This window comes from Coregonus lavaretus (genome assembly GCF_964263955.1).
Source record: "Coregonus lavaretus genome assembly, chromosome: 18".
NCBI classification, from domain to species: domain Eukaryota; kingdom Metazoa; phylum Chordata; class Actinopteri; order Salmoniformes; family Salmonidae; genus Coregonus; species Coregonus lavaretus.
This window is the reverse complement of record NC_140005.1, coordinates 35,745,178-35,766,591: the sequence shown is the minus strand read 5'-3', so window position 1 is coordinate 35,766,591 and position 21,414 is coordinate 35,745,178. Positions and strand designations below refer to the sequence as shown.

Below are 21,414 nucleotides of genomic sequence, written 5' to 3'. Positions count from 1 at the left end.
CGGGCATGCCCTGAGCTGGTGAAGTGAGCGCTACTGGAGTGAAAATGGAGTGGGTGAGAAGGCCGATGCTCCAGCCTTCGGGAATCTCGGTCCACGCACTAGTGAAATTGAGCACGCTCCGTTCCTCGCTCCGCTCACATACTCTGGCTCTGACGTCTTGAGAAAGGCCTTAAATTAACCAGTGTCTGCAATATCCCTTCTTCTTGTTTTTGCTATAGTATGTAGCCCAATAGGCTTTAAAGATGGCTTAAGTTCAGATGTGGTCCCGAAGAACCTGTCGGCCTTCTGCAGTGACATGCTGGATGAGTATCTGGCAAACGAAGGCAAACTCATCGACGAGCGCGCTGCCAGTTTCACCCAGACCACCGTCGTCACCCCTGTGACCTACCAGCTGCCCACCAAGAGCACCAGCTACGTCCGAACCCTGGACAGTGTGCTGAAGAAACAGGCACCGGCACCTTCTACCACCTTTGTCCCCCCATCCCCCCCAAAAAAACTGCCCCTCGCATCCAAAGGACCTAAAAAATCGGATAAAAGGCAACAAAAACAACGCTCAAAGCAGAGCAGAACTAAACCAACTTCTGCACCAACACCATTGCACATTGCGCCACCACCACCGCCATTGATGGATCACGCAGCCCAGGCCATCACCCACGACGACACAATTAAAACTGTGAAAAGGAGAAAGAGGAAGCCGAGGGTGAAGACTCCTCCACCAGCCCAAGACTCTGTTGTGTCGAGGCCAGAGGTAGAAGAGCCACCTCCTGCTGACCTGGCTCCTGTGGAGGACGTCTCGGAACCAGAGTCTGCTGCTGCTGAGACCAGGGTTGTTGTTCCTGGGTTGACCAAGGCCTTGCTCAGACAGAGGGATCTGGAGGACGGAGTTGTCTGGGAGGGCAAGCATCGGACCTGTATCACAGAGGACAGGGCAACGGTCGCCCTCACCTCGCTCTTCACCTCAACGGTAAGATCAGTTACACCCATACACAATTACATCTGCTCATTGACTCATTTGTTGTGGTCTGACATGAAGGAGCATAGACATTTTGAAGTACATTCATAGCTTCGATCTTGTTTATTAAAATTATTTTGTGAGTGTGTTAAACCAATGGTAGCCCTGAGAAAGTAGCCATACTAGCACTAATTGTCTGCATTTACTTTCCTCTTTTCTCTTCAGGGCTTTGTTTGTGAGAATCCTACAGCTCCCATTAAGATGATAAAACACAGAGCCCCTCCCTGCCTCAATGCGTTCTGCCGGCTGGGCTGTGTGTGTGCCAGCCTAGCACAGGACCGTCGTATTACCCACTGTGGAAAGATGGAGTGTATATTTGGCTGCAGCTGCCTCAGGCAGAAAGTGGTCGTACTCAAAAACTTAAAAGGACCAGATTCCAGTGTGTCAGAAGAGGGCCCGTCCAAGAAGAGGAAGAAGAGGAAGAGGATGAGGATGGCATATAGTGAGTGTCCTCTAGTTTAGAAAACTACAGAATAAAACCTTGTTATGAAGCTCTTTGAATGGTTCAAATAAATAAAGTTTTAAAAGGTTTCCATACGAAAACAACCTTTCTATACTACATTAGATTAAATACTTTGATGCACATGTCACAAAGTGTGTCCATCCTAATGTTGCAATTAAATGACGTATTTCTGCTCATTTACCGGATTATTTTCTAACTTCAGCTCTCAGAGAGGCTGAGACGGTATCAGAACCAGCGCCGCGTGTGAGAACGTTGTGGAAGCAGACCGATGGAGAGACTGACCCCGAGCCCCTCCACGCCCCAACACCAGTCTATTTACCATGGCTTCCACTACAGGAAGAACCTTCAGCAGTGGTGAGTCGTAGAAGGGTGTCTATCTATCCAGAAGTGTTAGATATACCACTGTAAAAGTGGTATGTATATTCTTACCCCCCTGCCTTTTCTAAAGGTGAGAGAGGAAGAAGGGACCATGACATGTGCCAGAGTGCGTGCGTTCCAAAGCAAGAGCACAAACCGACCTGAGGACATTGACGACCACTGCAAACCAATAGACTCCGCACCAGGTAAGTTCAATGAGTCAAAATTGTCATCATTTTCTTAATCCCAAACATCTGTCTGCGATTATATCTATCAGTCAGTAAACCACATCAATAATTAGTTGCTTCCAACAATCATAGCCTGCCCTGAAATGCATTTCTAATTGCTGTTGACTTTCTCTTGATGTAGTGAGCCCTTCCAGGAAGTCAGAGAAGTCGTCCTCCCATGGTCCCCAGTACACGGAGCCCTCCAAGCGTCTGGAGATCATGTCTGAGTGTAAGTGGAGGAGCCTGGCGGACAGGAACTTTGTGCTGAGGATTGTGTGTGAGCACATGGCCCAGGACCACCTCACCAACCCCTTCTGGGTCAAAGGTTACCTCATCAAACCCCTGTCTCAGACCCTGAGGAACGACGGCGAGAGCCGCTCCGTCCACTACAAGGTACATATCTCTCAGGTCTCGCAACTGGACGGAGTGGAGGAGGAGAACGGTGAGGAGGAATGGATGGAAGAAGAAGAAGAAGAAGAAGAAATGGAGGAGGGGGAGATGGAGGAGCAGAGAAGGGAGGATAAGGAGGTGGAGGAAGGACGGAGCGTAGAGGAGAAGCAAAGCGAGCAGGAGAACAAGGCTGTGGGGAAGAGAAAGGGTCTGAAATGGAAGGGCCTGCCTTTTTTAACAGGAATTTCTCCTGCTGGCCTCCTTACTGCCAACCTAAAGCAGCCAGACATCTCAGACCAGGAACTTGTCACGGTAAGCATTTTAAATACCTAGAGTTCCCCCCAAAACATATCTGATGATCAGTTCATTTTCCTACTCTATTGATGTGGAATGGCACCCTATTCCCTATGTAGTGCACTTTCCTATGTAGTGCATAGTGCTCTGGTCAGAAGTAGTGCGCTACAGTGCCTTCAGAAAGTATTCATACCCCTTGACTTATTCCACATTTTGTTGTGTTACAGCCTGAATTCAAAATGGATTAAATATATTTTTTCCCACCCATCTACACACAATCCCCCATAATGCCAAAGTGAAAACATGTTTTTAGAATTTTTTGCACATTTATTGAAAATACAATACAGAAATATCTCATTTACATAGGTATTCACACCCCTGAGTCAATTTGTAGAAGCACCTTTGGCAGCGATTACAGCTGTAAGTCCTTCTGGGTAAGTCTCAAAGAGCTTTCCACTCCTGGATTGTACAATATTTGTCCATTATTCTTTTCAAAATTCTTCAAAGTCTGTCAAATGGGTTGTTGATTATTGCTAGACAACAATTTCCAGGTCTTTCGATAGATTTTCAAGTAGATTTAAGTCAAAACTGTAACTCGGCCACTCAGGAACATTCACTGTCTTGGTATGCAACTCCAGTGTAGATTTGGCCTTGTGATTTAGGTTATTGTCCTGCTGAAAGGTGAATTCATCTCCCGGTGTCTGGTGGAAAGCAGACATAACCAGGTTTTCCTCTAGGATTTGGCCTGTGTTTAGCTCCATTCCATTTCTTTTTTTTAATCTTGAAAAACTCCCCAAGTCCTTAACGATTCCAAGCATACCCATAACATGATGCAGCCACCACTATGCTTGAAAATAAGGAGAGTGGCACTCAGTAATGTGTTGTATAGGATTTGCCCCAAACATAACACTTTGCATTCAGTACTAAAAGTTAATTGTTCAGCCACATTTTTTGCAGTATTACTTTAGTGCCTTGTTGCTAACAGGATGCATGTTTTGGAATATTTTTTATCTGTATATGCTTCCTTCTTTTCACTCTGTCAATTAGGTTAGTATTGTGGAGTAACTTTTCAGTTTTCTCCTATCACAGCCATTCAACTCTGCAACTGTTTTAATGTCCCCATTGGCCTCATGGTGAAATCCCCGAGTGGTTTCCTTCCTTTCTGGAAACTGAGTTGGGAAGGACGCCTGTATCTTTGTAGTGACTGGGTGTATTGGTACATCATCCAAAGTGTAATGAATATTTTCACTATGCTCAGAGGGATGTCTACTTTTTATTTATTTTTACCCATCTACCAATAGGTGCCCTTCTTTGGGAGGCATTGGAAAACCTCCCTGGTCTTTGTGGTTGAATCTGCGTTTGAAATCCACTGCTTGACTGAGGGACTTTACAGATAATTTTATTTCAGCTTTTCATTATTTATTATACTGAACAAAAATATAAACACAACATACAACAATTTTACTGAGTTACACTTCATAGAAGGAATTCAGTCAATTTAAATAAATAAATGTGGCCCTAATCTATGGATTTCACATGACTGGGCAGAGTTTTTCAAAACAAAAGGGCTTTATTATGTGACAGAAATACTCCTCCGCACCCCCTCCCCCTCAGAAGATCCCGCAGGTGAAGAAGCCGGATGTGGAGGTCCTGGGCTGAAGTGGTTGCACGTGGTCTGCGGATGTGAGGCCGGTTGGATATATTGCCAAATTCTCTAAAATGTCAGAGGCAGTTTATGGTAGGGAAATTAACATTCAATTCTCTGGCACCAGCTCAATTGCACGCTCCCTCAAAACTTGACACATATGTGGCATTGTGTTGTGTGACAAAACTGCACATTTTATAGTGGCCTTTTTTGTCCCCAGCACGAGGTGCACCTGTGTAATGATCATGCTGTTCAAGCAGCTTCTTGATATGCCACACCTGTCAGGTGGATGGATTCTTTTGGCAAAGGAGAAATGCTCACTAACAGGGATGTAAAGAATTTTGTGCACAAAATTTGAGAGAAGCTTTTTGTGCATGTGGAACATTTCTGGGATCTTTTATTTCAGCTCATGAAACATGGGACTTTACATGTTGCATTTTATATTTTTGTTTAGTATAATTTGTAAAAAAAATAATAAATAATAATTCCACTTTGACATTATGGAGTATTGTGTGTAGGCCAATGAAAAAAATTCTCAATTGAATCAATTAAAAATTCAGGCTGTAACACAACAAAATGTGTAAAAGGTCAAAGGGTGTGAATACTTTCTGTAGGCACTGTAGGGAATAGGCTGCCATTTGGGACGCAACCTATATCTAGTTCTGAGGAAAATACACATGGTCCATTGCTCCTCACACTTTTCCCTGTGTATCTGTAGGTGAATGGCAGGTCCTACCCCCATGCCAAGATACAACTGGGCATGATGGGAGCCATGCACCCAGCCAACCGACTCGCTGCTTACCTCACGGGCAAGTTACGGAGGCCTACAGGTCCAGAGCCGTCTATGGCGGCCTCTGTCTCATCACAACAGCACCCCTCAGAAACCCCTGAAGATACAAGGTGCTCCACGGGACAGCCGGTCCAATTGGCAGCCACTCCTACCACCAGTCTCACCATGGTTACCACCACCACCAGTGTTCCCTCTGTCGCTTCAGTTGCTGCGGGCCCCAAGTCCATTGGTGAGAACTACTTTATGTTGTGTACCTGGAATAAAAGTGCTTTTTAAGCAATAAGGTCCGGAGAGGTGTGGTATAATTAAGCAATAAGGCCCGATATACCACCGCTAAGGGCTGTTCTTATGCACGACGCAACGCAGAGTGCCTGGACACAGCCCTTGGCCGTGGTATATTGGCATTATACCTCAAATCCCCTAAGTGTATTATTGCTATTTTAAACAGGTTTCCAATCTAATTGGAGCCGTAAAAATAAATGTTTTGTCATACCAGTGGTATACGGTCTGATATATCACGGCTTTCAGCCAATCAGCATTCTGAATGCTAATTGGCTGACAGCTGTGGTATATCAGACTGTATACCACGGGTAAGACGAAACATTTATTTTTACTGCTCTAATTACGCGCAGGTGTCCACATACTTTTGGTCATGTAGTGTATATTGGCCATATACCAGACCACCTTGGGCCTTATTGCTTATATATATATATGACGGCTAAGGGCTGTTCTTAGGCACGACGCAAAGCAGTGGAATATCGGCCATATACCACAAACCCCAGAGGTGCCTTTTTGCTTTTATAAACCGGTTACCAACAGAACAATAAACAAGTATTTTTTGCAACATAGATTGTCTGATACACACTTCTGGAATGCTGTTTCAGCATCGGCATCTATCCTGTACAGTATATTTAAAAACGGTTTGAAACTACAGTTTTAATAGTTCAATTACAATTTGTTTTTTAGTCTGATGCAGAAAGCTGTTTTGCCCCCAGAGCAATTGAATATCCTTAGTCCATAGCAGTATCAGATTCATAACAGGTTCACACACACTAAATTATGATGGACAAGCGTGGGAGACTGAACCTCTACCTCCATCTCTGCTCCACAGTGACTAACCTGCCCCCAGCGGGAAAGGTCTTCACACGGTTTGTGGTCAACCAAATCAGCTCCTCACAGCAGAGGCTGCTCCTCACTAGTGATCCTCCACAGTCGTTGGGCAGTATTCAGCAGCTTGCCGTGCCCTCTACCTCTCTGGGAGAGGTAGCCTCAGGTAGCTCTTATGCCAGTTCCTCCACTGGTATACCCAGTCCTGCCACCATTTTTAGAAAGCCCCTCCCATCTATTTGTGCTGCTGTCTTGACTCCCCAGCCTCTCACAGGCTAACCGTTGGTCCCATGGCCTGCCACTTTCATATTGTCTATTTGTGGTCGTGACACATACACATAGTGGTAGCATAGCTCTGTGCATAACCTTCATCCTCCTTGCCCATATCCCAAGCCTCTGCTTGATTCCTTCCCATCTCATCCTGGGTTGCTCTGATGTGGTGATTGTTCTGTGTGGTGCGTGGTTGTTTCATGTGCATCTTTTTATCCATGCTGTTTTCGTCATTGTTGAAAAAAACAATGCTTTGTTTTTCAGGTGATGTGTCTCTTCCCAAGACCTCCCCAAGCAGTGGAGTGGTTCCTAGTCCCCCCATGCTGGTGCTCCCTGACCCAGGGACCAGTAACGCTGTCAGGATGGCGTGTCCTCCTACATCCCAGACCCCGACCCCTCTCATCCCCCTGACCCCTCTCACGGCAGGGCAGAGGATGGTTCTACAGCCGGTGCGGAGCACCTCAGGGGCCACCCTGTACCGGAACCCCAACGGACAGCTAATCCAGCTGGTTCCCCTCAGCCAGCTGCAGGCCCTCAACCCCAACCTCGTAATGCGCAACAAGGGTGAGTGTCTGACAGTTGATGCTATTGATGCCAAGGCACTGCTGCTCTGTCACATGCAAGACTGAGTATGTTAACCCCTTAGACTCGTGGGAATTGGCCTGTATGGATAGGGCTAAATTGAAATGTTTCTTGCAGAAGAAATATGGAATGCAAATGCATAACCATGGTAGCAATTAAAAGGGAACAGTTTGGAGATTATGGGAAAATTATTAGACTAAAGGCGAGGACACAACAGTTCACCTGACACAATACTTAATCCAAACATGACACTGTTGATTTTATGTGCATTTTACATTTACTGTACTTTTTGCCGCATATGTTGAAAATACTCTGGATACATTCAGTAACATGATAAGAATATTCTTGGAAAATGTGGGGTAGGTGCAACATAAGACAAAAAGATGACAAGGGTTTGAGTGAGAGGACTAACTGGTGTCTCCAAGTGGCCACACACCTCCAAAGTGTGCATAGTTCCTAAGAAATGTCAATACACTTTTATGACTCAAAGAACTGTCTTCAATTATAAGGTGTTTTTTTGCTAGCGGTAAGGTTGAGGAACTAGAGCAAGCACACTTGTAGTTGTTTTGTTTGGAACATAGCCCTGCAGCCCCGCCTATTATAAAATACGATATCACGGGGCAGTTCAGAGAAACCGATCCTAATTTTGGTGCGCATAGAATAGAGTCGAGTGCATTCTGATGCGTGGTCTGCGGCAAATTTTCTTAGAAATACAACAAACGCAGGCACATTGGGTTCAGGACAACCCAGGGTATAACGTCATTTTGTAACTGTACATCAAACATGGTGATCATAAACCAGGGTTTGTCAACTAGGTTTGGCCTCGGGCCACATTTTTTCTGAGCTAATAGTCGGTGGGCCATAACCTAATTAGTATATAATATTAGCACAATTAATTGGCCTACACTACAAATTCAACAATATTTTAAACACATCTGATTAGTACATAATAAATTCACTGACAATAACATAATATTTTCGACCTGATTACACTCGTAAAATCACCATGTCTATTCAATTATTATTTTGTCTATTTCTCTGTGCGTTGATTGGTGGGGAAAAACAGGTCTACTTAGCCTACTGTAGGTCACACTACTTTTTTTAACGTCAACATTAGTTCAAGAGAAAATGTCGCTCTCAAGAAGTATCAAAAGAAAGGTGGATAATGAAAAAGTTTCAGGGAAGAATGTATAGAGACATATATGCGTTCATCTTACCAACTTTTCCCAATGCCAAGCCAGTGACTTATTTGCAATGAAAATGTCGCTGTTTGCAAATAATTCAATCTCAGACGTCATTATGAATCTAAGCATGGAACTTTCAAAGTGGCCTTCCTGCCCCAGACATAGGCCCGCCCCAGAAACATTGAAGTGTTAACTGGAAGCTACACACAGCTTTTTGGGCTGACACATTCTGTCACTTAAACGGGTTAAATCTCCAGTTACAAGGAAGAGGGAAAACATTTGTAGACATGGTGGAAAAACTTGAGGCCTTTACTAGGAAGCTTGAGTTGTTTGATTTGGACTTGTCATCTGGAAGGCTACTGCACTTCAGCACACTGAAGAAATGACAGGCATAGGGACCAGGCCGCAGCATTGTCACAGAGGCGATGGAAGATTTCATCAAGCAGCTGAGGGACAACTTCTCCATCAGATTTGAAGACTACAGCATGCCCAAGGATATCATCGCGTTTGTACGTGATCCTCTCACAGTCCGCCCAGGTGGAGAATTCTCCTCCCTTGCTAAGAAAACGATACCCTCGCTGGATGAGGCTGCAATTCATACTGAGCTGATTGAAATCCAGACATTGAGCCATATTAGGGATGCGCTGAGGAGGGCGGAATCCTTGTGTGCGCTTTGGGTGGCATGCTCAGAGGAATACAGCACAATAAAGAAACGTGCATTTTATGTGCTAACAATGTTTGGATCGACTTACACCTGCGATTCCTCATTTTCCTCTATGAATGCAAAATGGACTCATGACAGGAACCGGCTTTCACATAAGTCAATAGAGGACTGCCTGCGCATCAAAATCACATCCATCACACGCGACATCCACAAGATCGTGTCCGAGGGGAAATATAACTTTTCCCATTGAGGAAGTAACTTAGTGGGCTATATGACTGTATTCAGTCAATACTAACATTATTGTGAGTGCTTATTTAGGTCTCAAGCTGACAGGAGCAGGCTATTCCTATACACACATTCAGACACAGACATCGCTTATTTTTTCTTTAAATTATTGTTTTATGTAGGATGCTACATTTTTGGCCAGTTGCAATTGTAAGTAGGCTTAATAAATAAAATAGAAATCCCACTTATATTAGGCCATATTTTATTTTATTGTGAAAGATGCTGTTCAGTCTCATAGCCTACCTCAGCCAGTTAAGTTATTTTATATAGGCCTAGGCTCTGAAGAAATATACTACAATTAAGCCCTTGTTGTTTGTAAAGTCACTTTTAAAATGAAGATTATTGTTTTAAATGAATTACTTGACTGGTGTACGTTTTCTCCATCTGTTGCTGTGCAACACTTGCATAACAAGTTAGCTACAGTTGAAGTCGGAAGTTTACATACACCTTAGCCAAATACATTTAAACTCTGTTTTTGTTACGTGAATTTCTATCCCAATGTTTCAAAAATGAACTTATTACTCAGTCTGTATCCCAGAGGTTGTAAATCTCTAATAATCAGACCAAGCAGCCCAGCATACAATCATCAGGCTTTATTCATTGAGAACGTTCTAAAACAAAATGGTCGTACAATATTTTTATATGCACACATCAGAGAAAAGAAATCCCTCCCCTCTGTATGCAGGCTGTAGTTTTCCACCTTATAATTGCTCTCCTGACCATCAGTTCTCTCTCACACACACACACACACACACACACACACACACACACACACACACAAACACACACACACAAGCCTAACAGTTTCTCTCCTCCCTAAATTCCTCAGTTATCTTGGTTTCTCAGTTGCCTGTAGACAGTTCTCCTTGTCCATTGTTGTCTGGTCTAACTCTTACTCACATTGCTAAATATTAGCTCAATGTCATAATCTTTACTGGTCCTACACTCACACATTCTAACACATTTCATTAATCATTTAATAATTATTCTATCAGTTTTTCACAATTCCTGACATTTAATCCTAGTAAAAATTCCCTGTTTTAAAATTTACAGCATTTCCCACACTCAGACAACAATTTTTTTTAACGGTTGCCCAATTAGCGGGAGGCATGGGGGGCAACTTCTTATCGCTCGCTGTGCTCAAGTTCAGAATGGCTGTCAGTCAAAACACAGAGCTGTAAAGCGGAGACACTGAGCTCTGACGTCACGTATAGCATGTTAATGTACAGCCACTGCGTTCCTATTTGGGCGCTTATCAGTGTAAAGGGTTAATTAATAACCATTTTACGAAACAATGATTTTGAACTTTTAGAGGACAGATCAGGGAGTTCTATAGTAGACTATGTATAATGTGAAGTTGTTACCTCCACTGAATGAGTGCTGTGTGAATACATACACTATCTGGAGCATCAGCAATTGTGGGTTCGATTACAGGCTCAAAATGGCCAGAAACGATTAACTTTCTTCTGAAACTCGTCACTCTATTCTTGTTCTGAGAAATGAAGGCTATTCCATGCGAGAAATTGCCAAGAAACTGAAGATCTCGTACAACTCTGTGTACTACTCCCTTCACAGAACAGCACAAACTGTCTCTAACCAGTTTCAGAAGAAAGTTATTTGTTTCTGGCCATTTTGAGCCTGTAATCGAACCCACAATTGCTGATGCTCTAGATACTCAACTAGTCTCAAGAAGGCCAGTTTTATTGCTTCTTTAATCAGCACAACAGTTTTCAGCTGTGCTAACATAATTGCAAAAGGGTTTTCTAATGATCAATTAGCCTTTTAAAATGATAAACTTGGATTAGCAAACACAATGTGCCATTGGAACACAGGACTGATGGTTGCTGATAATGGGCCTCTGTACGCCTATGTAGATAATCCATAAAAAATCAGCCATTTCCAGTACAATAGCCATTTACAACATTAACAATGTCTACACTTTATTTCTGATCAATTTGATGTTATTTTAATGGACAAAAAAATAGCTTTCTTTCGAAAACAAGGACATTTCTAAGTGACCCCAAACTTTTGAACGGAAGTGTAAATTTTTTGTGTATTATAATAATTGAAAAGTTGGTGAACTTTTCTCCTTTTCTTTTCAGGGGGTTTGATCAGCTTAACCACACCTGCGTGCTTGGCCTCGGGGTCGACAGCCACCATTAACAGCTCCCCCTCCTCCACCTCTCTCACCACATGGCAGAACAAGGGCCCTGGTAGCAGGGCTCCCACCATCACCACCGTCCCTTTCACTGTCCCAAAGACTCCAAGCAGCACCACCACCGCCGCCCCTAAAACCACGCCTCATGAAGTCACTTCCTCCATATCAGGCTCCAAGTCTTTCAACATCCGTAACGTTAGTCTCTCACCCACTGAGACAAATAGCGGGACGTACACTTTGAAGATTGTTCCTCAGACAGGTAACAAGGAGCCCATCATCATCACGTGTCCCAAGGTGCCAGCCCAGCCAGCCCAGGGCTCCTCCAAGGTCATGCCTATAGTAGGGGGCTTTACTGTGCTGCAGCCTTCCCTGAAAACCACAGTAATTACTGTCAAATCCCCCACGAAGACTGTTATGGACACAGGTGTCAAAGCTGCCACCACCTCCACAGTGGACTCCAGTGTAGACTCTAAGGTCACGTCTGAGCTGTATAGTTGGATGCTGCCTCGCCAAAAAAACACAAAACCGTCTGTAAGCCACCAGTTTAAATTTATAAAAGCTGACACTATCTCCACAGCGGACTCCAATACAGACCCTAAGATCCAGCATGAGGTGGGAAGAGTGCTGCAGCCTCCCCCCAAAACCCTCAGACCCCCTATAACCCCGGTTACAAAGACAGGTGTCCAAGTTGCAGCGGATTCCAATGTAGACCCCAAGCTCCTTCCTAGGAAGGCTTGTGTCAATCATCCCTACCAGACCTGGACAGGGCGACAAAAGAAGAAGAAGAAGAAGAAGAAGAAGAGGAAGGAGGTGGAGGTTGTGGATCTGGTCGAGGATGAGGACGACTCTGATGACATGGATGAGGAAACGGATGAGAAGACGGAAAACTCATCTGACGAGACGGATTCTGCTAATTCCTGTGTTAATAAAGAGGATCTTACTGACGTCATCAATGTAAGAACTCTTTTAGCTTTATACAATACATGTCTATTTTCAGATTCCGTCACCTAAACCTTCTCTTATTCTCTAATTTTAGACTAAACAGTAGAGTAGTCGGTCTCTTTCTTGGTTTGTCTATTTGTGTGGGTAGGCCCAGCTAATTTAGATGTAAACAGTCTAGTTTTGTATAACTATATAGTTCAATTGTGCCATAGTTTTAATATTCAAGTCTGTAGTTTGTAGTTTGGACTCCATGATCGAGCTTCTTCCTGTTGTGTCCTGTAGAAGCAGCTGAAGCACAACGTGTTGGAGAGGCATCGGCGCTATGAGCTCCAGGGGCGCTTCCAGCAGCTGAGAGAAACACTGGAACTTGACGTAAAAGCTGCTAAAATTAAAATCCTCAAAGATGTAAGCACCAATAAATAAATAAAATCCCTTGAATTAAAGTGTGTGGGGGGGGGGGGGGGTTGATACAGTTACATATTGCGATATTATTTTGCACCATATTATACTGAACAAAACTATAAATGCAACATGCAACAATTTCAATGATTTTATGAGTTACAGTTCGTATAAGGAAATCAGTCAGTTTAAATAAATTCATTAGGTCCTAATCTATGGATTTCACATGACTGGGCAGGGGTGCAGCCATGGATGGGCCTAGGCATAGGCCCACCCACTTGGGAGCAAGGCCCACCTACTGGGGAGCCAGGCCCAGCCAATCAGAATGATTTTTTCCCTGCAAAAGGGCTTTATTACAGACAGAAATACTCCTCAGTTTCATCAGCTGTTTGGGTGGCTGGTCTCAGATTATCCCGCAGGTGAAGAAGCCGGATGTGGAGGTGCTGGGCTGGCATGGTTACATGTGGTCTGTGGTTTTGAGGCCGGTTGGACATACTGCCAAATTCTCTAAAACGACGTTGGAGGTGGCTTATGGTAAAGAAATGAACATTAAATTATCTGGCAACAGCTCTGGTAGACATTCCTGCAGTCAGCATGCCAATTACACGCTCCCTCAAAACTTGAGACATCTGTGGCATTGTATTGTGTGACAACCACATTTTAGTGACCTTTTATTGGCCCCAGCACAAGGTGCACCTGTGTAATGATAATGCAGTTTAATCAGCTTCTTGATATGCCACACCTGTCAGGTGGATGGATTATGTTGGTGAAGGGGAAATGCTCAATAACAGGGATGTAAACATATTTGTGCACAACATTTAGAGAGAAATAAGCTTTTTGTGCATATGGAAGAGTTCTGGGATCTTTTATTTCAGCTCATGAAACATGGGACCAACACTTTACATGTTGCGTTTATATTTTTGTTCAGTATATATCGATACTTTGACCCCAAGTATCGATTTGTAGCGTCAGCTGGCGATAGTCGGCTGTACCGTTATTTTTCATCTTATATCTTGTTCTCCATCTTCTTTTTAAATAGTGAGCCAACATGTTTTCATAAATGTTATTTCCATGGCTCTCTCATGTCTCTGCAGCAGACATATAGTGAGCAATATGTTTGGAACATCAAATCATAATAAAATCCAAGTATCGAATCGCAATACATATAGAATAGTTAGAATCGCAATACATATAGAATAGTTAGAATCACAATACATATCGTATCGGCACCTAAGTATCGTGTTAATATCATATCGTGAGGTCCCTAGCAATTACCAGCTCTACTTTTGACCAGTATGGAATAGGTTGCGATTTGTGACTCAGAAAAGGTGTTATTTGTATATTTTGTTATTGTGGCCAATCAGAGCGGTGCTCTAGTTTTGTTTTGTTGAAGCAACCACTCTTAATAGATAACAAGTCAACTCTGTAATATAACCAGGCGAAGGAGGAGATCCAGGTCTTGACAAAGAAAAGTACCGACGTGGAGAAGCTGAGGAGTTCACTGACCCTGGAGAGAGCAGTTCATGTCAAGAAGATGTCCCAATTAACTGGTGATAATGGACATTACATTTGACCCTCCTCTCTCTCCATTTACTCTTATGCACTTCCTCTTTCCTCCTGTAACATGTCAACATTCTGTATTCTGTGGGTTTGCGACAACTAATGTAAAAATGGCTTTGTAGATAAATGCATTTGACTGACTGATTGATTGTACATTCAACCAATGTGTTTCCTCCACAGGAGAGTCTGAGGAACAGATACTGACGAACATCCAGTACATCGGTTCCCAACAGAAGATCGAGAAGCTGCACGTCAACTGGAAGAAAGAAGGGAAAGTCTCCTCTGCTGTTTCGTCCTCCTCAGTTGTCTCGTCCTCCTCAGTTGTCTCCACATGCTGTGAGTCTGAGCAGAGACCAAGGCCTGGTCCCCTCTCAAAGAGGACCACGGAGGAGGCTAAGGGGGATAAGAGCATGGGAGGAGTGACGGCAGAAAAGGAGGAGGTGGTGGCCCTTCTGGAGGACACGGAGGACGAGAAAACCGACAACTCCTCGGACGAGACCGAGGATTCTGACGATGACTACAACAACGACATTGCTAAAGGGCACGTCATTCATTTCATCAGTGTAAGAAATGTTATAATTTATTATACAACACAGTTCGGTTTCTGTTGATTAAATCTCTTCTCTTGAGAATTGTGGTTTTAGCGTTTTTTATTTTTATTACGGCTCATCTGTCTTTCAGGATGTTGAGGAAGAGGCTGTAGACATTGAGAGTGTGGAGGACAATCCAAAGAAGCGCACCACTCCACAATTGAAGGCAAAACACACTAAAGAGGTGGAAGGACCTTTTATTCCTTCCTTCAAATATGGTTAGGCTGTGATTTCAGTGTTCATGGTTGTAATTTGCAGTGTTTTTGGTTCAATGTTACCATTAGCACTGGGACTTGCTCAACCAATATGAGAGACAACGCTGTGCTGAGTTTCGGAAGAGCTTTAAAGCCCTGACAGAGACTTTGGACCTTGGCGACCCGGCACCTACTAATGTTTTCATCCTCGGGCAGGTAAGACTAAGGTTGCATCCCAAATGGCACCCTGTTCCCTATATAGTGCACGACTTTTGACCAGGGCCCATAGGACCCATAACACCTCAGAGCTTGCCTACGCTCTCCAGAGCTTTTACTGTTGAAAAGCCATATCCCATGTATAAATACAGTAAAGTACAGTCGTGGTCAAAAGTTTTGAGAATGACACATTAATTTTCACAAAGTCTTCTGCCTCAGTTTTGATGATGGCAATTTGCATATACTCCAGAATGTTATGAAGAGTGATTAGATGAATTGCAATTAATTGCAAAGTCCCTCTTTGCCATGAAAATGAACTTAATCCCCCAAAAACATTTCCACTGCATTTCAGCCCTGCCACAAAAGGACCAGCTGACATCATGTCAGTGATTCTCTCGTTAACACAGGTGAGAGTGTTGACGAGGACAAGGCTGGAGATCACTCTGTCATGCTGATTGAGTTAGAATAACAGACTCGAAGCTTTAAACGGATGGTGGTGCTTGAAATCATTGTTCTTCCTCTGTTAACCATGGTTACCTGCAAGGAATCACGTGCCGTCATCATTGCTTTGCACAAAAAGGGCTTCACAGGCAAGGATATTGCTGCTAGTAAGATTGCACCTAAATCAACCATTTATCGGATCATCAAGAACTTCAAGGAGAGAGGTTCAATTGTTGTGAAGAAGGCTTCAGGGCGCCCAAGAAAGTCCAGCAAGTGCCAGGACCATCTCCTAAAGTTGATTCAGCTGTGGGATCGGGGAACCACCAGTGCAGAGCTTGCTCAGGAATGGCAGCAGGCAGGTGTGAGTGCATCTGCACACACAGTGAGGCGAAGATTTTGGAGGATGGCCTGGTGTCAAGAAGGGCAGCGAGGAAGCCACTTCTCTCCATGAAAAACATCAGGGACAGACTGATATTCTGCAAAAGGTACAGGGATTGGACTGCTGAGGACTGGGGTAAAGTCATTTTCTCAACTCGTGGTCCTCTGTAGCTCAGCTGGTAGAGCACGGCGCTTGTAACGCCAAGGTAGTGGGTTCGATCCCCGGGACCACCCATACACAAAAATGTATGCACGCACGACTGTAAGTCGCTTTGGATAAAAGCGTCTGCTAAATGGCATATTATTATTATTATTATTATTATTATTCTCTGAATCCCCTTTCCGATTGTTTGGGGCATCCGGAAAAAAGCTTGTCTGGAGAAGACAAGGTGAGCGCTACCATCAGTCCTGTGTCATGCCAACAGTAAAGCATCCTGAGACCATTCATGTGTGGGGTTGCTTCTCAGCCAAGGGAGTGGGCTCACTCACAATTTTGCCTAAGAACACAGCCATGAATAAAGAATGGTACCAACACATCCTCAGAGATCAACTTCTCCCAACCATCCAAGAACAGTTTGGTGACGAACAATGCCTTTTCCAGCATGATGGAGCACCTTGCCATAAGGAAAAAGTGATAACTAAGTGGCTCGGGGAACAAAACATCTACATTTTGGGTCCATGGCCAGGAAACTCCCCAGACCTTAATCCCATTGAGAACTTGTGGTCAATCCTCAAGAGGCGGGTGGACAAACAAAAACCCACAAATTCTGACAAACTCCAAGCATTGATTATGCAAGAATGGGTTGCCATCAGTCAGGATGTGGCCCAGAAGTTAATTGACAGCATGCCAGGGCGGATTGCAGAGGTCTTGAAAAAGAAGGGTCAACACTGCAAATATTGACTCTTTGCATAAACTTAATGTAATTGTCAATAAAAGCCTTTAACACTTATGGAATGCTTGTAATTATACGTCAGTATACCATAGTAACATCTGACAAAAATATCTCATAACACTGAAGCAGCAAACTTTGTGAAGACCAATACTTGTGTCATTCTCAAAACTTTTGACCACGACTGTAAAGGGTAAAAAAAAGGTTTTGCGCAAAATAGTTTGCAAACTTTAAGGAGTTGGTCTGATGGGGATTCGTGATATAATCGGCCTCTCTCCTTGCTTGAGGAACAATAGAGGAGCAATAGAGAACAAAAGAGGAAAAGCTCACCCTCTATTCTGCCATGTCATGAGGATACCTGGACCACTATTGAGATACCTTTTAAGTAAATCAGATGATAAATGAGCTGAAAAGGAGACTGGAGTAGGACTTTAATATGGATTATTGGGAGTGTTAAGTAAAATAAGCTATGGCCATTTTAAATCTTTCTTGATGAATTCGTTTAGGAATATTCAGTCATATTCAGGGAAGTTAGCAGACTAATTCATTGATGCTGCTTTGTGACATACAGTTGAAGTCGGAAGTTTACATACAGTGGGGGAAAAAAGTATTTAGTCAGCCACCAATTATGCAAGTTCTCCCACTTAAAAAGATGAGAGGCCTGTAATTTTCATAATAGGTACACGTCAACTATGACAGACAAATTGAGAATTTTTTCCAGAAAATCACATTGTAGGATTTTTAATGAATTTATTTGCAAATTATGGTGGAAAATAAGTATTTGGTCACCTACAAACAAGCAAGATTTCTGGCTCTCACAGACCTGTAACTTCTTCTTTAAGAGGCTCCTCTGTCCTCCACTCGTTACCTGTATTAATGGCACCTGTTTGAACTTGTTATCAGTATAAAAGACACCTGTCCACAACCTCAAACAGTCACACTCCAAACTCCACTATGGCCAAGACCAAAGAGCTGTCAAAGGACACCAGAAACAAAATTGTAGACCTGCACCAGGCTGGGAAGACTGAATCTGCAATAGGTAAGCAGCTTGATTTGAAGAAATCAACTGTGGGAGCAATTATTAGGAAATGGAAGACATACAAGACCACTGATAATCTCCCTCGATCTGGGGCTCCACGCAAGATCTCACCCCGTGGGGTCAAAATGATCACAAGAACGGTGAGCAAAAATCCCAGAACCACACGGGGGGACCTAGTGAATGACCTGCAGAGAGCTGGGACCAAAGTAACAAAGCCTACCATCAGTAACACACTACGCCGCCAGGGACTCAAATCCTGCAGTGCCAGACGTGTCCCCCTGCTTAAGCCAGTACATGTCCAGGCCCGTCTGAAGTTTGCTAGAGTGCATTTGGATGATCCAGAAGAGGATTGGGAGAATGTCAGATGAAACCAAAATGTAACTTTTTGGTAAAAACTCAACTCGTTGTGTTTGGAGGACAAAGAATGCTGAGTTGCATCCAAAGAACACCATACCTACTGTGAAGCATGGGGGTGGAAGCATCATGCTTTGGGGCTGTTTTTCATTGAAGATGAATCGTGGCTGGGTCTTTCAGCATGACAATGATCCCAAACACACCGCCCGGGCAACGAAAGAGTGGCTTTGTAAGAAGCATTTCAAGGTCCTGGAGTGGCCTTGCCAGTCTCCAGATCTCAACCTGTGTTGCCCAGCGACAGCCCCAAAACATCACTGCTCTAGAGGAGATCTGCATGGAGGAATGGGCCAAAATACCAGCAACAGTGTGTGAAAACCTTGTGAAGACTTACAGAAAACGTTTGACCTGTGTCATTGCCAACAAAGGGTATATAACAAAGTATTGAGAAACTTTTGTTATTGACCAAATACTTATTTTCCACCATCATTTGCAAATAAATTCATAAAAAATCGTACAATGTGATTTTCTGGATTTTCTTTTCTCATTTTGTCTGTCATAGTTGACGTGTACATATGATGAAAATTACAGGCCTCTCATCTTTTTAAGTGGGAGAACTTGCACAATTGGTGGCTGACTAAATACTTTTTCCCCCACTGTACACCTTAGCCAAATACATTTAAACTCAGTTTTTCACAATTCCTGACATTTAATCCTAGTACAAATTCCCTTACTTAGGTCAGTTAGGATCACCACTTTATTTTAAGAATGTGAAATGTCAGAATAATAGTAGAGAGAATGATTTACTCCAGCTTTTCTTTCTTTCTTCACATTCCCAGTGGGTCAGAGGTTTACATACACTCAATTAGTACTTGGTAGCATTGCCTTTAAATTGTTGAACTTGGGTCAAACGTTTCGGGGAGCCTTCCACAAGCTTCCCACAATATGTTGGGTGAATTTTGGGCCATTCCTCCTGACAGAGCTGGTGTAACTGAGTCAGGTTTGTAGGCCTGCTTGCTCGCACATGCTTTTTCAGTTCTGCCCACATATATTTTTTATAGGATTGAGGTCAGGGCTTTTTGATGGCCACTCTAATACCTTGACTTTGTTGTCCTTAAGCCATTTTGCCACAACTTTGGAAGTATGCTTGGGGTCATTATCCATTTGGAAGACCCATTTGCGACCAAGCTTTAACTTCCTGACTGATGTCTTGAGATGTTGCTTCAATATATCCACATAATTTTCCTTCCTCGTGATGCCATCTATTTTGTGAAGTGCACCAGTCCCTCCTGCAGCAAAGCACCTCCACAGCATGATGCTGCCACCCCCGTGCTTCACGGTTGGGATGGTGTTCTTCGGCTTGCAAGGTACCCCCTTTTTCCTCCAAACATAACGATGGTCGTTATGGCCAAACAGTTCTATTTTTTTTTCATCAGACCAGAGGACATTTCTCCAAAAAGTACGATCTTTGTCCCCATGTGCAGTTGCAAACCGTAGTCTGGCTTTTCTATGGCGGTGTTGGAGCAGTGGCTTCTTCCTTGCTGAGAGGCCTTTCAGGTTATGTCGATATAGGACTCGTTTTACTGTGGATATAGATACTTTTGTACCTGTTTCCTCCAGCATCTTCACAAGGTCCTTTGCTGTTGTTCTGGGATTGATTTGCACTTTTCGCACCAAAGTACGTTCATCTCTAGGAGACAGAACGCGTCTCCTTCCTGAGCGGTATGACCGCTGTGGTCCCATGGTGTTTATACTTGCGTACTATTGTTTGTACAGATGAACGTGGAACCTTCAGGCGTTTGAAAATTGCTCCCAAGGATGAACCAGACTTGTGGAGGTCAACAATTATTTTTCTGAGCTCTTGGCTGATTTCTTTTGATTTTCCCATGATGTCAAGCAAAGAGGCACTGAGTTTGAAGGTAGGCCTTTAAATACATCCACAGGTACACCTGCAATTGACTCAAGTGATGTCTATCAGAAGCTTCTAAAGCCATGACATAATTTTCTGGAATTTTCCAAGCTGTTTAAAGGCACAGTCAACTTAGTGTATGTAAACTTCCGACCCACTGGAATTGTGGTACAGTGAATTATAAGTGAAATAATCTGTCTGTAAACAATTGTTGGAAAAATTACTTGTGTCATGCACAAAGTAGATGTCCTAACCGACTTGCCAAAACTATAGTTTGTTAACAAGAAATTTGTGGAGTGGTTGAAAAACAAGTTTTAATGACTCCAACCTAAGTGTATGTAAACTTCCGACTTCAACTGTACAGTACCTCCCAGAATTGCATCAAGTTTTATTTAGTAAAAAACCTCTTCAGTTTTTTACTAAATACCAAGTATTGTCTCTGTTATTTAACAGGCCCGAAAACAAGTAATTGACCTGAGAGACAAATGTGAACACCTGGAAAAACTGAAGAGTGCGCTGATCGAAGAAAGAGCAGCTTATATCAAGAAAATCTCCCAAAAATCTGGTAATGGGCCTTACATTTGACTCTCCTCTCCTCTCCAGTCTCTCCCTCCGGTAACAGTGGCCTGTTGTCTCTCTCTACAGGAAAGAGAGAGGAGCTCATCCTCAGGAAGCTTCAGGACATCTCTACCAAACAGAAGAACATTGACGTGGAGTTCAAAGGGAAGCGGAGAGGGGCGTCCTCAGCCCCCTCGTCATCAGTCTTACCCAATAAAACCATCTCACCAAGCAGCACTCAACAGCCTAAGCCAAAATCCCTGGCTCCCGGTCTCAAGTTAAAGGTGGTACCCACCCCTGTCCCCCGCTCTATCCCCCCACAGCCTGCACTCCAACGACCCAAGACAAGTCCCATCATCTCCCCACCCTCCAGGAAACCCCCCTCAACGTGTCATCTGTCGGGTGACAGGACCAGACCTAACATCCTGTCTCGCAGGAAACCACAACCTCCCCTAGGTGAGTCCCCCCTCGCTCTGACCCTGTTACTGTCTAGCAGCACCAAATGAGCCAGACTGACTG

The 21,414-nt window shown here is 43.6% G+C and overlaps 1 protein-coding gene across 1 annotated transcript in view; it reads left to right on the top strand.

The window, feature by feature from the left end:
- LOC311145428 (uncharacterized protein) overlaps nucleotides 1-21,414 on the top strand; it is a 38,950-nt gene that overhangs the window by 15,918 nt on the left and 1,618 nt on the right. Inside the window, exons 8-23 of the mRNA XM_084181665.1 lie at nucleotides 219-964; nucleotides 1,178-1,454; nucleotides 1,678-1,829; nucleotides 1,924-2,038; nucleotides 2,202-2,761; nucleotides 5,107-5,407; nucleotides 6,290-6,451; nucleotides 6,820-7,119; nucleotides 11,373-12,382; nucleotides 12,653-12,775; nucleotides 14,208-14,319; nucleotides 14,510-14,892; nucleotides 15,011-15,103; nucleotides 15,204-15,329; nucleotides 20,791-20,902; nucleotides 20,983-21,351. Of these exons, the coding sequence (XP_084037791.1) occupies nucleotides 219-964; nucleotides 1,178-1,454; nucleotides 1,678-1,829; nucleotides 1,924-2,038; nucleotides 2,202-2,761; nucleotides 5,107-5,407; nucleotides 6,290-6,451; nucleotides 6,820-7,119; nucleotides 11,373-12,382; nucleotides 12,653-12,775; nucleotides 14,208-14,319; nucleotides 14,510-14,892; nucleotides 15,011-15,103; nucleotides 15,204-15,329; nucleotides 20,791-20,902; nucleotides 20,983-21,351 (4,941 nt within the window). The remainder of the gene's footprint in view (nucleotides 1-218; nucleotides 965-1,177; nucleotides 1,455-1,677; nucleotides 1,830-1,923; nucleotides 2,039-2,201; nucleotides 2,762-5,106; nucleotides 5,408-6,289; nucleotides 6,452-6,819; nucleotides 7,120-11,372; nucleotides 12,383-12,652; nucleotides 12,776-14,207; nucleotides 14,320-14,509; nucleotides 14,893-15,010; nucleotides 15,104-15,203; nucleotides 15,330-20,790; nucleotides 20,903-20,982; nucleotides 21,352-21,414) is intronic.